Source organism: Mastomys coucha, unplaced genomic scaffold, assembly GCF_008632895.1.
Source record: "Mastomys coucha isolate ucsf_1 unplaced genomic scaffold, UCSF_Mcou_1 pScaffold1, whole genome shotgun sequence".
NCBI lineage: Eukaryota > Metazoa > Chordata > Mammalia > Rodentia > Muridae > Mastomys > Mastomys coucha.
The window spans coordinates 35,793,347-35,816,946 of NW_022196891.1; the positions used below are offsets into that span (position 1 = coordinate 35,793,347).

The window sequence follows — 23,600 nt, forward strand, 5'->3', positions numbered from 1 at the left end:
GAAAAAGGATTAGCAGCAGCAGGAGGAGAATAAGAGGAGGAGGAGGAGGAGGAGAAGGAGGAGGAGGAGGTGGAGGAGGAGGAGGGGGAGGGGGAGGAGCAGCAGCAACAGCACATAATATGATGAGACAAGAACCCTCCAAAGATGCTGTTGAGTTCATTGTCTGTTGGTCATCTACTACTGGACATGCAGCCTACACTTACAGAGTAGTTGTTTTCCAGTAAGAGTCTCTTGGAGGAAATTTCCATTTTCATTTGCAGCTGGTTATCCCTTGGCTAGCTTCTGGGTTAGGGATGGGTGCATTTGTCTTCTCCTGTGAGCTCTAGAACCCTATCTGGTGCAGCCCTATTCCTGCTGCAGAAGGAAGCTCCTGTGATAAGGCTGAGCAAGACACTGAGCTATGAATATACATAGCAGAGGGTGGTTAGGAGCCATTTTTATTGCTACTCTTCCTTTTTTTTTTTAACCCGCTGAGCCATCTCACCAGCCCTACTCTTTCTTTTTCGAAGAGTAATATTTGTTTTACCCTAGGTCTCTGACCTATTTAGTCTCAAGAATGGAATTTAAATCATATCAGATATTAGTTGGTTACTTTAATAAGCTCTGTCACCATTCCACTAACTTATCTTGCCAGTAGGACAGATGAGAGGCTTTCTAGCTGGGCTGGCGTTTGCAGTTCTCTTTTGGTAGCATGTGGAGTACCTTCCAGTACCAAGACACCAGCCCATAGTGCTGAAGGCTCTAGCTAGGCAGCATCTTGACTTCCTTGTGTTCAATGAATTGTGTAGGTATTGTCTTCAGCTGTAGGGCCTTGCTGTCCCTTTGTGGGGGGCAGCCATGGCAACAGCCTCTGGGTTCTCTGGGGATCCCTTTGGTGAATAACTCAATTAGATGTAACTCATTCCTGGTACTGGAAGCCTCATTTGGGGACAAGAGATGCCCAGTTGGGGCTCTGTCTTCCTGTTATTTGGTGATTTCATATAGTTCACCTTTATATATGTATGTATTTTAGGAAGCTTCTACTGTGGTAGGTTTTCATAACTCTGGTCTTGGCTGTCTCTCCCATATTCTGTCCTTTGCCTCCATCTTCCTTCACGTCTCCCTGCTTGATCCTCACATTCCAGTATCATTCTCTCCCCGTGCTCTCTGTCCATCCATGACTATATTCTGTTTTTCTTTCCTCTATACTTCCTAATCCCTCACTCTATTTGTAACCTCTGTGGTTCCATGGGTTGTAGCTTGCGTACCCTTAAGTTAACAGCTAATGCACGTATATAAGCAAATGCATTTATTTGTCATTTTGTGTCTGTTTTTTTCTAGTTCCAGCTATTTGCCTATGATTTTATGATAGCATGATATGCTCAAGAGTGGTATAGATGGACCTTGAGATAGGTCTATTCCCATTTTTCTGAGGCACTGCCATACTGATTTCCATAGTGGCTGTAAATTTATATTCCCACCATCAATGGTTGAGCGTTCCCTTTATTCCACATCTTTGCCAGCATGAGCTGTCATTTGGTTTATTGATCTTATCCATTCTGACAGATGTAAGATAGAATCTCAAAGTAGTTTTGACTTGCGCTTTCCTTATGACTAAGGATGTTGAACGTTTCTTTGTTTCTCAGTCACTTGAGTTTCTTTTGAGAAAACTGTTTAGATCTATATCCTATTTTTAAAATTAATTTGTTTTCTTGATATTCAGGCTTTTGAGTCCTTTATATATTTTGGATATTAGCCCTTTATTGGATGGGTAGTTCGTGAAAATCTTTTCCCAGTCTGTAGTTTGGCACTTAGTTCAAAGGACAGTGTCTTTTGCTGTGAGGAAACTTTTCAGTTTCTTGAGGTCTCATTTGTTAATTGTTGATGTTGGTACTTGTGTTAATGGTGTTCTTTTCAGAAAGATTTTTCCTATGCCAAATAGTTCAAGGCTATTGCCTACTGTCTCTTCTATCAGGTCTAGTATATCTGGTTTTATGTTGAGGTCTTTGATCCATTTGGAGTTAAGTTTTGTGCAGGGTGATATGTATGGATCTATTTCCATTCATCTAGTTTGATTAGCACCATGTTTTGAAAATGCTGTCTTTCCCATTGTGTGTTTCTGGAAGTATCCATAGGTATGCGGACTTATACCCTCTACCACAATAAATACCACAATAAATTCCTTACTCTCAAGTAGTGGTTGCTTTGAGATAGCAGAGTCATTTTGAAGAGGCTGTTGACAAATGGAAGTGGGTGTGGCTAATAGTTGGGAGTGGGTAAAGAAAAGCTGGCTGTAGGTTCTTTCTGGTCTCAGGATCAACCGGTTACAAAGCTGGCTGTAGGTTCTTTCTGGTCTCAGGATCAACTGGTTACAAAGAATAGTTATAAAGAATAGTAACTCACTTATCATTTATCTGTTTATGTGTTGCTTCTAAATTTCAGGTGATTTATATACATTTAAATTCTTCTTACAGTTACTTGCCATGGTTTGAAGTCTATTATAAACTTCTAAATACTCTGGCAGATTACTTGGCCAAGGAGCTGGTAAGTTGATTTTTTTCTCTATTGTTTTATTATGTTAAAATTTGTATAACATAGAATAAACAGTTTTTGACATTTTAGATTATAATTTTATGGTATTTATCACAGTCATATTGTTTTTAACTACTAATACAATACACCCAAACAAACCCAAACTCTATATTGAATGAATTTTAATTTGCTATTTTATTTATTTTTTCCTCTCCCCTCTCAACCTCCATGACATCTATATGTCTTCTTAACTGGATGTCCTCACACAGGTGGACCCACATCTGTCCTTGATCCTCACACAGGTGGACCCACCTCTGTCCTTGCTGATGTCACTTTACTTAGTACAGCTGGATGATTGCATGAGTACACAGGAGTTGTTTCCTCACTCATCTCTTAGTAGACATGTAATTGGCCTTGTGTCTCTTGTGAATAAGACACTAACCTGGATGGTTGTTTGGCTGTCTCTGTCATTAGACCCAGAGTGGCAGAGAGCTTTCCAGGCATACATAAATTCTTCAGTTCAGACAAAAATGAAACAGCTTATTCTTGGGTTTGCTTTATTTCCTGCATATAGGTGGAGGGCTAACTACGGAGTATTAGAATAATTGTGTATTTCATTATTTAAGGAAAGACAATACATATTATTTTCTGCTATGGCTACACCATTCTATATTTCCATTAGTAATATCCAAAGACATTTTAAATTATATTTGGTTCTTAAATGTTTTCATTATTAAATGATCTTCTGTTTGTTTCAGGAAGAGGATTTGAATGAAACTCTTAAATCACTCTATAACCACCCAGTACCGAAGGCAAACACACCTGTCAACTTGAGTGTGGTAAGCACTTCCTAATTTGTTTTCAGAGACAATTCTTTCTCACTTAAGAATGCACATCTGATTCAGGAATCATTGGCCAAATCACCCTGCTTGTATGAAAATGTCAAAAATGGTGTTAAACTTGCTTGGTGCTAATATCAATAACTGAAATCCATAAATAATAAAAATTATGCAAATGCACACACATATATACATGTACACATGCACATATAGACACACACATATTTCTAAAATGAGGTGGGTATCACAAGAGAAAGTTGCATAGTAACGTGAAGAATTCTGGCTAAAATGTCCTTGTCTTTCCTTACATGCAAACCCCTTCAGGATAGTTATGATCCTGGAGCTTTCATCAGCATCTGTTGAAGAGTAGCTTCTTGTGCCAGTTGCTGGGACACTCTTAGTGATCTTTACCTGTTATGGCTAATTAGGCTCATGTGCTCAGGATTGTTGGGAGCCTGCTAATATCAAAAGTTGTTGATAACAAAGTATGTAGGTTTCATTCATATCTTTTGTTAATTTTCAAATAAAATAGGCTAAAATGTATCAATACTGTCATTATTTCTTATAAATGTGCTTGGTGTTTTTCTTTCCAAGAACAAAGAAAAAAATTACTAGGTCAAGAAAATTTTTTTAGGAAATTCAACTTGAAATCTTAATCATGTAAGACATTTTGCAGTTTTGAGTGATAATGAAATTGTTATGCTCATAAAAATAACTGTATTCATGCCTGTATTGCTGTTTCCATCTGCAAATAGCAGTACTGTCGTAATCCATTTCTGGCGTCCCCACAGTCAGCAGTTTGATTCAGATTCTACACAGTTTCCTTAAATGATTCTTTTAGTTTGTTCTTGTAAAGAGTGTCAGAGTAAACTTTCTTAAACTATAAAGTTCTCTGTAAAAAAAATGGTAACTCCTTAGTTTGTTTGCAGTTTAAGCATTTTTAATGGACCTTTATGCATTAGGCAATCACTCTCCCTCAAGGACACATGTTAAATTAAAAGAAAATTATTTGACATTGTTTTCATACAGTATATTTTGATCATATCTTTTTTTCTTCTTCAATTCTTATATCATCCTTGATCTTCCTAGGCACCCTGTTTCATTCTCTGTGTCTCTCTGTCTTTCTCTCTGTCTGTCTCTCTGTCTCTCTGTGTCTGTCTTCTGTCTGTCAGTCTGTTTGTCTGTCTCTCTCTCTGAAACAATAACAGCAGAAATGGAACCAAAAAAACCAAACCAACCAACAAAACCCCACAAGTATAACAAAAGTTACTTTAACAAACCAAAACACACACAACAAGAAAACCATGTAATCTATTTTATCTTGGCTAGCTATACCTGGGTATGGGAACTGCCCTAAAGTATGGTTGGTACCCAGTGACCCATTGGAGAAAACTGATTTTCCCTTTCCTAGTAGATTCTTGGTTAGGAGAGGGACCTGGTGTGCATTACCTTCTCTCAGTACTTGGTCTCATCAGGTTCAGTGCAGGCTGTGTGCATGCTGATCCAGTCTCTGATTTCTCTGTGCACCAGTCATTGGGGTCTGGAAGACACAGTTTACTTGGAGACATCTCTCATCTTTTGCTGTTAAACTCTTTCTGTTTCCTCTTCTGCGTAGTTCTCTGAGTCTTGAAGGGAGCACTTTGATAAATACATCCCATTTAGGACCAAGTACTCCAGAGTTTCTCATTCTCTGCACAGTGTCCATCTTTGGGTCTCTGTGTTAGTTCCCATCTATTAAGAAGAATCTTACCTGATGAAGGCTAGGTGAGGTGCTGATGGATGGGAATAGCGATATCTCATTAGGAGTCATTTTATTGCCAAGTTCCTTCAACAGAATAGTGCTATTCAGTTTTTCCTAAGGCAAACCACTCCATAAGATGGACCCCTTTCTGACACTACTAAAATGGCTAAGAACCTTAATTTTTTTTTTTAATAATTTTGAGACAAAGTAGTGAGTGCATGGTGGCTATGCATCTCACTTTGTCTTGCTGGCATCCAATTTCTAATACTTCTGTCGTAGCCTCCCAAATACCCAGCATACTTACTTGTCTGTAACTTCCCATTTTATATAGAAAATTTTTAAACTTTTGGCTTTGACTTTCAGGGTCATCTATTTAGCACTTAGTTTTACTCCAAGTTTTTTTTTTTCTTTCTGTCTCACTATTTTGTCTCACACTTGTCTTATCATTCTAGTCAGCATCTGAAGTGAGTACCATCCTTGCCATTCACTGCAAAGCCCTTTGTGGGCTGACTGGCTCTAGAACCTGCCCTGTCCCTGCTCTTATGAAGTCCTCACCACACACTTGACCATGTTTGTCCTCTCTTTTGCCCACTCCCCTCTGTGTGCTTTCATTGTGCTGCACACTGCCCAAGTGGATAGAATTACTTTCTACTGGGGACCATGGAATGGAAAGCCCAGGAGACTTTTTTTTTTTAACTCAAATCTGAGTTAATGCCAGGCATAAATGTTGCTATCTAAATAGGTCATTGGAAGTATATAGGAAAAGCTAAGATCTGCTCACCCAGACAGACTATCATGGAAAAGAATGGAAATTATGTGAGAGCTAGAGAAAAGTTCAAGTAAGGAGAAACTCAAGATTCTCAAGTCATTGATATCCAAATAGTGTAGAGCGCATGCTCATTCAGAATGCAGTAGAGGGGTGGGGGAAGGGAGGGCAGCAGAAGAGCCCTGAAGTTTACAACAAGAAGGTAGTAGTCTCTTCAAACCATTGTGTTTATACGTAATCCAAACACTTGGTAAAGAGTGATGGAGGACATATGTGCTTAATTAAATAATAGAGGCAGCACTTATAAAGGATTAATAAGTATTGAAGATAGACTCTGGGGCTGCAGAGATGGTTCAACAGTTAAGACCCTTGCTACTCTTGTAGAAGATAGCTTTCTGCCCAGGACCCAATCAGTGGCTCATTGTTGCATCAAACTGTGGTTCCAGATTATCTGATGCCCACCTTTGGCCTCCATAGACATCCTCACATGTGTAGGCAATTTTATTTATGCACATGTACTAACATGGCAGACTACTGTCTAGCTATTAAGAGTAAAATTTTGTTAATTGTGGTAAGATGGGGAAATTGGAGAATGTTTGATTGTTTACTCATGTCCTTTCTTTGCATACTCAAGAGTGGGATTGCTGTATCAATAGGACAGTGTGATTCTACCCTTTGGAGAAGCCTCCATGTTATTTCCCATAGTGGTTTTGCATATTTCCATTTCCATCAACTATGTATCAGTGTTCTTTATATACAGTTGCCTCAGCATTTGCTTCTTTTTGTCTGCGTTTTGCCAAACTGGAGTGAAGTAGCATACTACAGTTTTGGTTTGCATGTCTCTAGTGTTTGGTGATGTTGAACACCTTTCTAAATATCTAACAACCAGCTAGGCTTTTGGATTAATAATCTATAACATTTTTCAAATCTTGTGTTCTTATTTTCAAGATACAGTTATCTAATTTATTATTAAGATGCATCTGAAGTTCAGTAACTTCTTTTGCTTTCAATAGCAGATTGATATGCACCTAATACTGTCCATTAAAGATTGGCAGTTCGAGTAGAGTACTTGTTGTGAACTAGCCCTGGAGACTAATTTTATCTCACAGTTAAAACTGATGTTGTCCAGTGTCTTTACTGGAATTCTTGAAAGTAATTATTGATCAGTGGAATACTGCAGATTTTATGAAAAGTTAACGTATAAGTGATTTTTTAAAAGTACTTTAAAATGATTAAATGTCCACTGCCTTTCTACACACAGTTCAAAACTTTGCACAGGACATTTCTAGAATAGATTAGCAGGTCAGAATTTAGAATTTCCTGTATAATGAATGTTACTCAAATACTCTGAGTAGATAGTATGGTACATGTGTTTTCCTCAGTACACAGGAATGTTTTTGTGTAAGCTTCCCCTTTGGAGTAAAATACTCATTTTTCTCTCATAAGAACCAAGAGCTATTTATTGCCAGTGAGCAAGTTCTGAAAGATGACCCCTCACTAATGCCGGTGAGTGAACAGGACGCTGACTTCTATAATCATTCTTCTGAGATCACTATGCCTTTATGATTCATTATGGGTCTTTGGAAAATGGAAAATGACTGTTAACAATAATCAATTAGAATGTTTTCTGTTTATACTTTCTTTCACCTAATTTTCTGAGGTACAATAATATGAAAAATACAGCCAAATAAAGGTTTTTTATAGACCTAATCTTGCGTTGTCTCTTTTCAGTAATAAAGGTTTTTATAGACCTAATCCTGCATTTTCTCTTTTCAGTAGTATGCTGAATCTATGTGCTGCATGAAATTCCTGTCACAATTATTTTTTGTCACAAGATAATCTTATGACTTATCTCATACTGTTCTTCCACCCTGGAAAATTATGCACTATGACTCTGTGAAACGGCCTCTGACTAGTTCAGCTCTGTTCAAAATCCTGTTGAACATTTCTCTTCCTATCTTTAGATATAAGATAATATTAATTATATTCATATATATTTAAGGCATTAAAATCATTTAGCAGAACAGAAAATAGAGCAGTCGGATGACTGTAGTTTGATTTGGAGAGATATTACGTTTTTTTTTGGGACAATGGAATATCCTTTTCATGTAAATAGTTGATGATATTGCTTTGTTTATTCTGGAAGTGAATATTTATTTATTGGTGTATCCATAGTTCATAGTTTTGGATAGCAAATACATTTTAAAATTTCAATTATTGAAAGATTATCTTCCATTGTTTTCTGAAGAGTATACTTGCTACAAAATGTATTTATTATAGTTCATCATAGAAACCCAGGAGCTAGTAGATTTTATAGACTCTTCAAATAGCCTGCTTTTATTTTTCAGTCTATGTAAATAATATTTTGAAAATACATGTGTGTATATATATATATATATATATATATATATATATATATGTAACCTTTTGATAATATGTTCTTTTTTGTCCTAATACTTGTGCAGCTTCTTATTCTGCTTCTGGCCAGTTTCAAAGGATCCTATTTTGGGAGCATCCTTTCTTGAATCAATCTTAAAGTTATTTAGATCTGCCGTGTCATCTAAGACTCTCTCTCCCATTTACCAAGTCTAGTATGTTAGTCTGTGGCCCTTACCAGTCATTGTTTTTTCTTATTTTTATTGCAAATTGTATGGCACATGAAGTGTAATCTTGTCCTGTGCTTCATTTCTGCTGACTAGCACTCCTGTTTCATCACACCTGACATAACTGGACTCCCAACAATTCCGGAGAGTGTAAGTGTCTGCTCTCTACTTCTAAAACCGTTCTGTTACAAATGTCTGTGACTGGGGTGGTCAGTTTAGGGACAAGCACATATGCTTAGCTCCTGAGCATGGCTGTGTGAAATGTGAGGAAGTGTCAAGGCATAGCTTCTACTCGTGGGGAAGAATGCTACAGGAAAATTTTGCACTTTACAGTCATTTTAGTAAATGGACCATTGAATTTTAGACTTCCTCTTTGTAACTTTGTTTAAATCGTTAGTATCCCGGTTGTTGACTGCCTGCTTTTAATTTAATACAGTAGGTATTTTATTAGACTGGAGGATATTGTAAGAAATAATGCTTGTTACATTATTAATTGTAGCTATATTGGAAATTCTTTGTGTATCTCAAAAGTTATCCAAGTTAGTGTTTTCTGTGGGAGCTCCCATAGAGAAGTAGAGTGATAGATGTCCTTCCATGCGGTTTGATAACTGTGGGAAAGGAAGAGCCTCCCTTTAGTTTTTCATAGAACATTAAAATAAATGTGTTATAACCCACAAAAGAAGGGAAAGTCGGCAGGACGGGCCTGCAGACACACTTGCGTTAGCTCAGACGGGTGCTCTTTTCCAGAAGTTACTTGCGTTCACCTCAGGCGGGTGCCATTTTCATACATTTCCAAACTATTGGAACACTTGCTTTCTCAAACATTTGAGTAGTTCTCAAACAATGAAGGCAGAGAATACAAATGTAAATTTTCCTTGTGTACGTGTGTGGTTGGGTTAATGTGTGTGAGTACACTTGTGTGTGAGTGTACATGTGTCTGTGCGTACATAAGGAGGCCAGAGGTCAGCTTTGGAGGTGCTCTGTTATGTCCGCCCTGTTTTGTGAAAGGCTGCAGCTGATGCTCACCAATCCTTCTGAAACCCACCTGCCTTCACCTCCCATGGGAGCATGCCTTTGTGTTCAGGGTTCTGTGGATGCTAAGGATCTGAACTCAGGTCTTCATGGTTGTGTGGCAAGCATTTCACTGACTCAACCATCTCCTAAGCGTGCCCCTCCCCCATTGTAAATGTTCTAATATCAAATCAAGACTATCAAATTAAAAGTGTTAAAAGATAAGTCTTACGAATTCTATTGAAAGGGTTTTTCAAATAAATTCTATGGAAAGACTTTGCATGACCTTGATCTTACAATGTGGGTTCAGGATAGGCCATCCAAGCTCTCAGGTCTAATAATGAATCCTTGCCCTTTGTACCTGATAAGCACAGGACCATGGATGCGTACTATGGTCAGACTCAGATAGCCATGATCTGGTCACATGGAAGTCTCATTTAGATTTACTCTCCTCTTCTTTCTCTCTTTTTACCCACTCCTACATTCACTAACAAACAGCTCATAGTTTCTACTTTACTTTTTAAAAATTTCTATTTTACACACTCACACACACACACACACACACACACACACACGCCTGTCTGTCTGTCTGTCTGTCTGTCTGACTGCCTATGAGAGAGAGAGGTAGGGGAGGGAGACTGTGAGTGAATTTGTATAGGTCAGATGACAAGTTATGAGTTTAGCTCTTTCCTTCTACCATGTAGGTCCCAGTGGTTGAGCTCAGGTCATAAGGCTTGAAGGCAAGTGCCTTATCTGCCGAGCTAGATGAGAGCTCTAATTTCATCTTTCCATACTATTATTTTCAAATATTTAAAGAAACAAGCATTCTATTAAAACAGGTTACTGAGAATATAAAAAATAAAGTTTTATCCTATTACTGGCACACTTTTCCCCTGTCCTGTTGCAGGAAACAGAGTATAACCCTCCACAGTGCTGTTTATTGAGGGCAATACTTTTTTCCACGTAGAGATGACCAGTCTTTGTGATGATAACAAATGTAGTTCTGTTGTAGGTTGCAAAGGTAATGTTGTATATGGGGTTGAGTCAGAAGGTGAAGGAAGCTTCAGAGAAAATGGGAAGCAAGCCTCCTCCCCCCAGTTGGACACCATTCACTGAGCCTTCCGATTGTTTTAGTTGAGATGCTATGATCCACAGTTTGTCTCATAAGATCTCTGCCTTCTACAGGTTTGAGAGATGGATCTCTTATGTTCTTGCTCAGAAACATTTCAGCCTTTCAGATCTTTACTCATCACCCTCTACACATTCTTTGCATTATAATATTCACTTTGGACAGGCCCAAATAATATAGCTCATCCCTGATTTTTTGTTTTGTTTTGTTTTGTTTTGTTGTTGTTCGTTTTGTAGTGGAAGTATATTATACATGTGTATTAACTTGAGGAATCAATCACAAAGTTATATTTGACTATAGTGGTAAAAGGAAGTCTGATTGGGTGTAAAACCTACATATTTCCTTTAATAATGCAGCAAAGGACTGCATATAAATCCACCTTCTCCACTGGGTACCTTTGGTACCCAAGAGGGGATGGTAGAAATGAAGTAATTCCAGTGTAGCCTTCCAGTGTAGTGGTTTCACAGACATCTGTGTGGATGTGAACCACCAGGAGTAGGTGGTTAAACTGTGATCCTTGGATATATGCTCTAAAGATGATATTTCACCAGGTTTCACCTGAAGCTGGGGAGGTTGCACTGTGGGAAGAAAACTGGGGTGTGTGTGGGTCCTGTGATTGTCCCTCGAGAAATACTTGTATAGAATAGATAATGTTTTAAATGACAGTAGAATGTACTGTGCTTATGTCAGCAAATAGTATTAGATTTAATTATTTTTAATGAATGCCACTCCTAATACTGTCTTTTGAACTTTAAGACTGATAAATACATAAAATGTTTTCCCTTGTATTCATGTGCTCAAACAGTTCTTTTCCCTTGTGCAGAGAAACCTGACCGAGTACTTTGTTGCCGTGGATGTGAGCAACATGCTGCGACTGTACGCCAGCATGCTGCATGAGAGGCGCATCATTATTACCGCGAGCAAACTAAGCACTGTAAGTCCTTCACACTTGTGCCTTTGACTAACACATATTGAGTGTTTCACAAAAAGACCTAAACACGTCCACAGATTTAGAACCGTGCTCTGTGTCCTTAAAAGACAATATCTACATATTTTTAATATATGGTTTTAATCTGGCTCTTGAAGTATAAAAGTCTGATTTATAGAAGGCTTCTCGGATGCATTAAGTCAGGTTAATTATTTTTCCTTATCAGGAGAAGAGGTTTTTTTCCCCCTTTTAAACTCTCTGGAGTTCATTTTAGTGCCTTGATCACGTAGAACTCTTAAGAGCTATTATGAGATCTTTATTATTCACTTGTAGCTTTTTCCATTGGAGCTACTTGAAAGCCACTGTGGGCTGTGATAATAGCTGCTATCCTAACCAGGCAATAGCAGATTCCTCTTTGTTGCCTCGCGGGGCCTAGGAGGGGATCTTATAATAGTTCTGGTTTGGAGGGGCTCTTCAGGCTGATAATAACTTAAAAGTCAAAGTAGCATTTTTATCAATCACAGGTTTTATGGCACTCAGTCTGATGTTCTACTGAAGCTCTTCATTACTGTGAGAAAGGCAGGATACAAGCCTTTTCTTAGGCTATAGAAGACGATTCAAAAGTATTTTGCTGGAGTTCATTTTTCCAGTTCATATTTTTCTTCATTAAATATAAAATTTAAGTATTTTCAAATTCAAAATATATAAAATAAATAAAGGTATTTGAATAAACTGATATATTAAAAACCATCATTAAATATTTTGTTTCTTCATACATTTATTTTATACAAAATAAATCTACCTTCAATATTTTATTCTATAATAGAAATAAAATTCAGCTCATGTCATCCTGGGAGCATCTTGCATTCGTGGCATTTGGGATTTTCTAGTGGCTACCCTCAGTTCCCCACCCCTGACTGCTACCCTCAGTTCCTCATCCTTGACTGCTACCCTCAGTTCCCCATCCCTGACTGCTACCCTCAGTTCCCCATCCCTGACTGCTACCCTCAGTTCCCCACCCCTGACTGCTACCCTCAGTTCCCCACCCCTGACTGCTATACACTTCATTCAGTTTTCTGTCACTCAGTGCTTACTTCTCGCAGTCTCCTCCCACATCTGATTCTGCCCTACCTTTTTTCCCTCCTCCTCCTCTCTCCCTTCCAAATCCCTCCCTCCACCGCCTGTGATTTTGTTTCCCCTTCTAAGTAGGACTGAGGCATCCACACTTTAGTCTTCCTTCTTTTTGCACTGTCATTTAGGGTTAGCCACTCATGTGTGATTGTTCTTTATCTTCCCCTTCCTGCTCCTCCTTATTTTCCAATTTTAAAATATTTATTTTAAAACATTTTAAAATATTTGAAAATTTTAAAATATTTCCAAAATTATAAAGACATTTCTGATGGGAATTATTCTCATGATGACAAAGATTATTACAAGAGCTGTCTTATAGTTTTAGGAAGCAATTCACACATACAGTGTTTTGTGCCTAGCACTGTCATAGCCGAATTCAGCAGTAAGACAACCAAGACCAGTTTGTGTGTTCATATTAAATTGGCATGAGATATATAAACAGCTGAACAAAAAAGCATCTGTTGAGTCATGCAGATTGTATACCAAGTTATAAAAGATAAAATGAGTGTGTACAAACTGGAAGTGGATGGTAAGTTTGTGTTTTGTACACAGTGTTTGTGTGGATGGCCTACACCTCTAGTGAGGTAGAATTCAAACAGAGTGGGACAAAGGTGGGAGTGAGCTCTTTAGGTGAAATATACTGGCTGTTTAGGAAAACAAATGAGTAAATCTGGATCCAGGTTTTTGAAAAATACTGGTATCTTTCTTGGCTTTTAATATATAGCCCTCTTTTAAGATAGGGTAGCCTTTCTCTGACTTTGCTGATTCACACATGAAGCGAAGGAACAGCCATCTTGGTCTGCTGTTGGCTGTTGAGAGGAAGGGCGCCCAGGAAGAAGTGGTTAGGGCGCCCAAGAAGGAGTGCTTAGGGCGCCCAGGAAGGAGTGCTTAGGGCACCCAAGAAGGAGTGCTTAGGGCGCCCAAGAAGGAGTGCTTAGGGCTCCCAGGAAGGAGTGCTTAGGGCACCCAGAAAGAAGTGCTTAGGGTGCCTAGGAAGGAGTGCTTAGGGTGCCTAGGAAGGAGTGCTTAGGGCGCCCAGGAAGGAGTGCTTAGGGTGCCCAGGAAGGAGTGCTTAGGGTTCTGTCTGCATGGTATGCAGGGTCAGTAGGGTTCTGTCTGCATGGTGTGCAGGTCAGTAGGGTTCTGTCTCCATGGTGTGCATGGTCAGTAGGATTCTGTCTGCATGGTGTGCATGGTCAGTAGGGTTCTGTCTGCATGGTGTGCAGGGTCAGTAGGGTTCTGTCTGCATGGTGTGCAGGGTCAGTGCTTACTGATGCAACATTGCTGGTATTCTGGACTTACTATTTTAAGAAGCAGATTTTAATAAAACTTGTTATTAAACAGAATTATGTCCAGTGTTCAAGGTGGCCTGGTATCAATTGTTTAAGGCAATCCATGAAAACTAGTGATTCCTTCTTTAAGTTTTAGTTCTTTTTTGGTTTAATTTCTGGAGTAATAGGGCTGATAAAATAAACAATTCAAATTTGCTTTTATAATCTGTTCACCCTTCTTATGTGTGGGAAGGGGCTTTACTATCTTGGATAGCTTTCTTGCATATGCATTCTGAGTTAATGCAAGTGCTATAAATTACATGCAGTGATGTATAAGGTCAAGGTCTTATATCATAACATAAATTAAAGGAAAACTGTTTTTTTAAACAAAAGTTTAATGAAATCACTAAAACACACAAGGATGAATAATAACTGCTTTGGTTCTAAACTTTTTACATTTTTGTATTTTCGTATATCATAGATACTTTGTCATGCTCAACATTAATGTATGAATCTGTGTTTTACAGCCCCCGATTACTTTGTACATCTGTAGTTGGCATTTGAGTTATTATTAAGAATGAATACATGCTAAAGTGCCTTAATATTCATAATTTTATTGCTACTTTTTGAGGTTGTTTTCCTTTGACTATTACTCTTTGTCCACCATAATTTTCACATAAAATAGATGCCAGCCTTGGAACTTGCTGGAGATTTTCACTGGTGTCTGGTGGTAGTGAATCAGCTAACTTGAAGATGACTTTTTTCATATTCTGTTTGTAGCTAAGATAATTTATAATTTTCATAAAGGTATACATGGTATAATTAGTTTTAAGTTATGTAAACCAGTTATCAATTTCTTTATGTTTCAGAACTTTTAATGAGTCTCTTTCCCATTCATGGAAGTGTAGTATAGTGTTAGTATTACTGTATTTTTACGTGCTTAAGTGTAAAGAGTTAGGACATCATCAGTTTTGCTTGTGTTCTTTGATGTATATATTGCTAAGGATTCAGAATGGCTTCTGGAAGGCCCAAACAAGCTTGTTGAGATTTTTGCATGCTGTAGGTAGGCCTAATGTTTTAAGTCAGAGCGAATCCTAGCAGACTAGCACAGCATCATTTTATGGTCTCACATATTCAAAGCAGAGGAATAAATTATGATACTACACAGTTGTATCAGTTGACTTATTGCTGTTTTGTGACTGTAGATCGGGAGGACTGCTGTTTAAAGCCATGTCATGGGTTCTCAAATCAGTCAGGCGTGAAGCCTTGTCATATGCCTCTGTAATTGTACCTCACCAGACTTCCTCTAACTAGTCAGCTGGGGCTGTGCATTTTGTCTCAAACACCCAGCTGGCTAGCATCTGACAGGAGCTCTTTCTCATCATCCTGTCAGTAATATGTTAACTAGGGTGTACATGTATGGTTTGTAGAAGCAGGTAAAAGCAATGTATCTCTTTAAAGCAGATGTCTAAGTGTTAGCATTATTTTGACCACCATATAGTTGGTAAGTATCATCCTCTTAATGATGTACCATACCATTTACAGACATTGGATTATAGATGCATACTATTTCTGGAATATTTAGAGTGAGTGGTATGCTATGAGTGCTGAAATTGGGTTAATAAACTGTATGTTCTTCTTTGTTATTGCTGCCCCCAGGCATGTAAGCATATGCTTTTCTCTCACCTTCTCATTCATTCTATCAAGGGCATATGTAGAAAGGCATCTCATGATCAGAAAATCAGCTATTAAATAGTATTTTTTGTAGGCTTTGACTAAGAGAGTCCATTATCTGCATTGGCTATATTCATTTTTCTTCTCTTAGTGGAGACATGTGTATCTTCATTTAACTGAAACTTCAACCACAGTGTCCTTTTCTGGAGACTAAGACTGAACAGTTGTTGAGAGAACAGAATGTACCCTGATTAAAATTATTGAAGTGATTTTGCCCTGTGTCTTTCAGACTGCAACAAAGAAGCACAGTGAAAACTTTGTATCTGGAATTTTCTTAGAGGTCTTCTAGGATCAATTTTAAATTTTGCATTATCCTAAAATCCCTATAATCTGAATAAGTTCCCAAAACTGTGGATAATGACTTCTTACCAGTGTATTATTTACATATGTACTCTGCCTCTCTGAAACAGTAAATTTCCATCAGAGCTTTGTGAGTGACTAAGTGTGGAGATGGTTGTGATAAGGTTCTTGTGAAACACTTTGCAGGAAGGTATGTGTTCAGAGCGCTACTGCTGGAGGAGAAGGAGCCTTTAAAAATCTACCAGCACCTCTATTTCCCCTCTCTCAGAGTTTCCCTGTTTTCCAGGGATGTGTGCACCTTTTTCTGGCTGTGTTGAGCAGCCCTTGTCTTTTGAAAGCACACAGTTAGCTTCACTTCATAGAGCAGGAGGATTTACATGAATGGCATGGAGTCCTGTTGGTGGTGCATTCAGTTACCATGCAGATTCTACCAGCTTTGATCCTACAATGCTGGTCACTAAAGCATTGATCCTGGAGGATTCTGCTAGCTCAATTACCTTTTATATAGAATTATGACTTAATTTTGTATTATTGATGATTATAAACATGAAGTGTAAGGAAAGATCTGTCTATCTATCTATCATCCATCTGTCTGTCTGTCTATCTATCTATCTATCTATCTATCTATCTATCTATCTATCTATCTATCTATCTATCATCCATCTGTCTGTGTCTTTTCCATTCTTTGGCCAAACTGCTGCTGAAGGTAACTTGATTTCTGTATTTGTATGGTTTTTTCTTCTTCTTTTCTTATTTTTATGTTGGAGTTTGGCAGCATTTCTCTTTTGATGTGTGCCCTCCAGTTATAAACTGTCAAGCAACTGACTATAGATACTGAACTCAACATTTTCAAAGAGAACTCGTCTGTTTTGATAATCGCATCTTACTATTTAGGGCTGATTTAGTCGATGACCTCATCCACTCATGCATCTTCCCCAACAGAGATCCATAAATTCTACTTCTTAAATTCCTTTTTCTCCAATCCCTGTCTTCATTCTAGCTGCCCACTATCTTAGTTAAGGAGACTACCACTTCTCACAAACATTTCTTTTAGTAACATATATTGGTCACTGACATCTCAATTTACATAAGATATTATCAATATCCTCTCTGTAACAGTGCATCGGGTGTTAGTCATCCTTATGAGCAAATAATTTAAAATGATTTAATTATCACTTACCATGTGATAAGTGCTGTTGATGTCTATAAAGGGGATAGTTGAAAAAGAGAACTTTTGAAATGTAGACAAACTTTCCATCCTCATAAAACTAGTGTGTAGTTAAACTAATCTGTCTGACTCAAAGAATGTATTCTCAACCTTCATGCAGTTTTGCCCTTTTATCATGACTGTCTTATAAAACCAAATGTATCTTTATGCTTTTTCCTGGTATATTATCATTCCCACTAAATGAACTTCAGAATTTCATGATTTCATTTTTTTTTAAACATCTGAGCAACATTCCATAGTGTAAATGTAAATGTACATTTTCTTTCCACTCGTCTCTTGATGAACATTTAGGCTGTTTACCATTTCTGCTTACTGTGATTAGAGAAGCAATGTATATGGTTGAGCTATTGTCTCTGTGGTAGGATGGAGTGTCCTTTGGGTGTATTCCCAAGAGGGGAACAGCTGGATCTTGGGCCAAATGTATTCCCAGCTTCCTGAGGCACTATGTGGTGCCTCCCTTATTAGATGTGGTTGCTCTCATGAGATTGTCTCTTTAGGCAGTAATCATGCAGGCTTTCACCAAAGGGCATTTGAGTGAATACATGAAATTACACCTTTCATTCTTGCCCAGGTGTGTTTTCAGTGTTCCCTCTGCAAGATCCTGAGTACTTGAAAACATTCTCCTTTCTAGCTCCTCCCATCCTTCTTACTCCTGAACATGTCCTACACTCACTGTGAGGCTGATGTTGAAGTGTCAGTGAAATAAATCCTTGAGCTTTTTTATTAAGTTACAATTTCTTAACTTAAAAATTGTGTTTTTATGCATGAGGGGCCGATTTCCATGTAGACTTTGTATTATTTTTTTTTTAAAGATTTAAAAGATTTATTTTGTTTATGTGAGTACACTGTTGCTCTCTTCAGACACATTGGAAGAGAGCATCAGATCTCATTACAGATTGTTGTGAGCCACCATGTGGTTGCTGGGAATTAAACTCCGGACCTCTGGAAGAGCAGTTAGTGCTCTTTACTACTGAGCCTTCTCTCCAGCAGCCTACACTTTGTTCTTTTAAACAGTGGGTTTTGTGTATGTGTTTTCTGTTGCAGGATTTTAATTCTCAAAGAATTAAATGTTAATGACTCTAGGAAAAAGTGTCAATACATCTTAAACTCTTTTTACTTCTGTTAATTTATATTGCAATATTGATTCTTGTTCAGAATATGAGCTGACATGGGTTCTTTTGGCCTTTGTATAGTATGAGGTAAATGTAGGACTCTCAATAAGAATAGTTTTGTATTCACTGTCCACTTTCATCTGCTCCATAAATGAAATTGCTGTGTTTGTTCCTGTAACTGGTCCCGAGGCTGTGATTGATATATGTGGCTTCTTGCTGTCCATCCCATCTCCATTTTCATACTCCTCCAGAACCTCAGAAGGCTGAGATTTTTCTTGGTAGAATGACATAGTTCCTTAAGGATCTCTGAGTTAGTCATGGGGATTATTGTCTTGTTATTAAAATTTTCCATTCATTGGCATTGTGAGACAAGTATCAAGAACTACCTCAGAAACACCCTTGGCTCCACTTCTAGTCCTCCTCGCTCCTGTTTCCTTTTGCCTGCTGAAGCCAGTCACTACAGCCAGTGGGCAACACTTCTTTAGCAAATAGATTTCGTGGCATTTGGGTCTTTCATAAGGCCGGGAGTAATCTTATCTGCCAATGCAGAAACAGTTTCCTATTCTAGTTAGCTTCAGCTGTCAGATTTTTCCTGATGGAGTCTCCACTGGGGATTGCCTCTATCAGACTGGTTTGTTGGCATGTTAATGTAGGAGTGCTCAGGCTCCTGTGGACGGTGCCATCCCTATGTAGGAGGTCCTGGGCTGTAAAGGAAGCTAGCTGGGCAAGCCAGTAAGTGGTGTTCTTCCATGGGCTCTGCATCACTTTCTGATCTGACTTCTCTCAGTGGACTGTGACTTGCAAGTATAAGTTCAAATAAATTTTTTGCTCTGTAAGTTGAGTTGATTTTGTTCAGTGTTTTACCACAGCACCCTAAATCAAACAGGACAGCTGTGAACTGGGAGGAAATTTGAAATAGTTGACATCCCAAAACAAAGAAAGATCTTTATGTTGAAGGAAATACTTGGTATTTGGCAAATTTTTCTAGATATAGGTTATTAATTAGAATATTGATTTCTTTGTAAACTAATCAAAAGAATTTTAAATTAATCTGTTTACATTTGTGTCTGTATGTGCATGTCTGTGTGCCACAGCATGTGTGTGTATAAGTTAGAGGAAGTTTGGGGGAGTTCGTTCTTGCCTTCTTTGTGGATTTTGAGGATCGATTCAGGTTTTCAGTCTGGAGGTTAGCACCTACTGATCCATCTTGGTAATTTTGTTATACTTATTATGTCAGTTACTATGTGTGAAGACGTTAAAAGTTACATTTGTGGTTCTGCAGTGGAGTCAATGAAACAAAGCCTGTCATTTTGGTCGAAACTCTACCAGAGTTGGGGAGACTGCTCAGGAGCTGGTCCCCCCTTCTGCACTAGCATGAAGATCTAATCTGAGATTCCTAGTACCTATCTGAAAGCTGGGCTGTGATGGCCACACATGTTACCTTACCATGGAAGGGGAGGAGACAGGCTGATCCTGGTGACTCACAGGACTGCCATTCTAGCAGAAATGGTCAGCTAAAATTAGAAGAGAACCCCCCTTTAAGGATAGAGAACAATAGGAAACTATATGTTATGTTTGCTCAAGCCTGTATAAGCTCATGCACTGTACACACTTGTGCACACACACACATACATACCTCACGAACACCCTCTCATTATGGGAAATAGAGGAGGGGGCACATTAACTTCAGTGACACTCAGTTTTTCTTTTAAATTATACTTGATGTATAGAAATATAATTTCCATATTAATTAACAATATAATGGGATTATTTGCTCTATGTTTTAAATATAAAAATATAAGATAAAACAAAAACTATCATGTGAATGTTGGCTAAGACAGACTGACAGAAGGAAGAGGGTACAAGAGAAAGTACCAGAATCAGAGACCTTCTTACACATGTGCTTAGGAGTCCAGTAAACACTCTAACTGGAAGAGGAAAATAGGCCCAGAGGACCTGTGCCAACACATGCAGACCCTGTGCATGCATGCTTCTTCAGGCTTTGTGAGTTCATTTGATCTTTACTATTGTTGATTTGGAAGGCCTTATTTATTTGCTCTCCTCCATGCCCTCTGGCTCTTATATTCTTTCTACAACCTCTTTTGTGATGATTTTGTACATTTATAAACAGAAAAATTTCAGGGTTCATAACCATTCTTCCCAGAAAAAAACAAAAAACAAAAAAACAAATCCAAATTAAAAAAAAAAAAAGAAACCCAAAAAGCTTATTCTAAGTGGGTCAGTGCAGCAAGCTTACAGTCAGCACTTACATCCAGTTCCTGGGTGCTGGTGTTAGGTGGAATTAAAGCACTCACGTCCAGTTCCTGGGTGCTGGTGTGCTGGTGTTAGGTGGAATTAAAGCACTCACGTCCAGTTCCTCTGTGCTGGTGTTAGGTTTAATTAAAGCACTCACACCCAGTTCCTGGGTGCTGGTGTTAGGTGGAATTAAAGTACTCACGCCCAGTTCCTGGGTGCTGGTGTTAGGTGGAATTAAAGCAAGCCTGGGGTTTGCAGTTACCGCCACAGAGAAAAACACACACTGGGATCTTGTGAATGCAAAGATGGTTCTTGCTGCTTTAGTTCATAAAAAGTTGAATTCTTGAAAGGCTGGCATGTCTAGGCTACATTATGTGATTACTATATGTAATTCTCCATGATACATGTGCACAGTATACACACATGTGTATGTAATGTATAGAAGAGAAAGGCATTCAGAAGAAACAAGATATAGAATAAAATCATGTTTACTAAAGTAAAATGACAAAAATAAATCTGAATGAAGAGTTTCTGTACAGTTCTTTCTAGTCATAAACAGTAATTCTTCCATTCAGTTGTTTTTTGTTTTGTTTTTTTTTTTTAAATAAGGACAAATTGCATGATTGTCTTATTTGCATGGGAATCCCAAGGTCGTCTAATTGCACTCTAAGTGCTTGTGAGGGGAGAAGGCAGATGCGAAGATTTAAAGGACTTTGTAGTGGAATACAAAGAAATGTACCTTACTGAATCTCAAAGATAGTGTACCCAAATTGTACCTAAAGAAAATGTACCCAAATTACTATTGAACAGGCTTTGAAATGGGAACCAGAAAGCTGGGGATTTATTAAGGGAGAAAAGACAAGTTGGGGAGGAAATATATTTGATAGATAGAGTGTCAGCATTAGAGAAATCCAAGGAGCTGGTGAGAGATGAATGTGACAGTTAGCATGGATTGTACAAGGAAATGAAAACAGTAGCACCTTGAAGCAACTCATGTTGCAGTCATTGCTGTCGCTCCCATTCCCCTTCCAGAAATGTTCATGTTTGCTGGGTTCTAGATGACAAGGGTTGTGTCAGCTTCCTCATAGACAGATAAACATCTAAAGGTTGAAGAAAAATTTAGTCATTTTATGATATATGAGAAGCTAACACAGTGACCTTGAGGACATGATTAGAACTTTCCAAAGATTTAGGTAAAGAGGTAGAAGTTACTTTTAGGAATCAGGCATTACAGTTTGCCCTATGGAGTCTGAATGTGATCCCCCCATTTTATACATAGACCTTGTTAGTGGGACAGTATTACTTTTAGAAATGATTAAGTTTTGAGATGAGACCTGTGGTGGTTTGAATAGGTTTAACTCTTATACAGTCCTCTGTTTGAATGTCCCATTGGGAGTTCAATTAAGAACTGGGGCTTTCTTGGAGTAGGTGTGGCCTTGGGGTTGGGCTTGGAGGTCTCCTATGCTCAATCTCTACCCAGTGAGGAAGGAACCGTCTCCTCCTGATACCTATGGATCAAGATGTAGAACTCGCCCCAGTGTAGGGGAATGAGTGGGAGAGGCCAATAAGTGGGAGAGGGCGGGGTGGCAGGTATAGGGAGGGGGGAGGCAACAGGGGTTTGTTTTTGTTGTTTTTGTTTGTTTCTTTGTTTTTTGGAGGGGAAACTGGGAAAGGAGAAATTTACATGTAAATAAAGAAAATATCTAATAAAAAAAGATGTAGAACTCGCAGCTTCTTCTCTAACACAATATCTGCCCTCATGCCACCATGTGCTACCATGTAGATAATGGACTAAACTTATGAAACTGTAAGCCACCCCCAATTAAGTGTTTCCTTTATAAAAGTTGCCATGAACGTATGTAGCAGAAGGCCGCCTTGTCTGGCCTCAGTGGAAGAGGCTTGGTGCATCAGGCTCTGGGAATACCCGGGGGTGGGGTGACACCCTCTTAGAGGCAAAGGGGAGAGGAAATGAGGGGAGGAACCCTGGAAGAGTGGACCAGGATGGTGGCAGCAATTGGGATGTAAATATATAAGTAAATTTTTTGAAAAGTTAATTGAAATGAAAGAGTTGCCATGGCCATGGTCTCTCTTCAGCAATAGAAACCCTAAGACAAGAATACTCATGAAAGGAATTAGTGCTCCTAAAGGGGTGCGTCCTCTCAGATGTCTGCACACTTCCCTTATGTATGGTTGCAAAAAGATGCCACGTGTGGAGTGGAAACGAGGTTCCCAGTAGACAATGAATCTACCAGCTCCTGGATCTTGACTTCTCAGTCTCCAGACCTCTGATAATGTCTTATGTTTATAAGTGGTCTATCCTAAAATATTTTCTTAGAGTAGTTCTAATGGACTATCATGCCATCCTGGGGAGTAGAGAAGAGAATGAAATGTAAAATAAAATAGTATGTTATTTTAACGAAGATTTTTTTAAAAGATGTATTTATTTATTTCATATATATGAGTACACACTGTAGCTGTACAGATAGTTGTGAGCCTTCATCTGGGTGTTGGGAATTGACTTTTAGGATCTCTGCTCACTCTGGTAGACCCTGTTTACTTAGTCCCTGCTTACTCTGGCCCAAAGATTTATTATTATAAATAAGTACACTGTAGCTGTCTTCAGACAGCATCAGAAAATGCTGTCAGATCTCATGATCAGGTGGTTGTGAGCCGCCATGTGGTTGCTGGGATTTGAACTGAGGACCTTCGAAAGAGCATACCCGCTGAGTCATCTCACCAGCCCTTTAAGGAAGATTTTAGAAAAGGAAACAAAGGTGGAATCTCAGGGTTGTTTTGATTTGCATTTTCCTACTTCACTGAAGGAGCTGAAGGGTTTGCAGCCCCTTAGGACGAACAACAATATGAACTAACTAGTACCCTCAGAGCTCCCAGGGTCTCAACCACCAACCAAGGACTGTACATGGAGGGGTCTGATGGCTCCAGCAGCGTGTGTATAGTAGAGGATTGCAAAGTCAATCATCAATAGGAGGAGAGGAGCTCGGCCCTGTGAAGGTTCTGTGCCCCAGTGTAGGGGAATGCC

The 23,600-nt window shown here is 38.6% G+C and overlaps 1 protein-coding gene across 11 annotated transcripts in view; it reads left to right on the forward strand.

Moving 5' to 3' along the window:
- The window catches only part of Dennd1b (DENN domain containing 1B), a 221,820-nt gene that overhangs the window by 95,579 nt on the left and 102,641 nt on the right, over nt 1–23,600 (forward strand). For 7 of the 11 annotated variants that reach the window (XM_031384135.1, XM_031384121.1, XM_031384104.1 and 4 more), the window contains exons 6-10: nt 2,454–2,523; nt 3,270–3,350; nt 7,304–7,363; nt 8,557–8,610; nt 11,424–11,534. In XM_031384135.1, coding sequence (XP_031239995.1) covers nt 2,454–2,523; nt 3,270–3,350; nt 7,304–7,363; nt 8,557–8,610; nt 11,424–11,534 — 376 coding nt within the window. The remainder of the gene's footprint in view (nt 1–2,453; nt 2,524–3,269; nt 3,351–7,303; nt 7,364–8,556; nt 8,611–11,423; nt 11,535–23,600) is intronic. The other 4 variants (XM_031384106.1, XM_031384141.1, XM_031384150.1 and 1 more) reach the window with 2 other exon arrangements.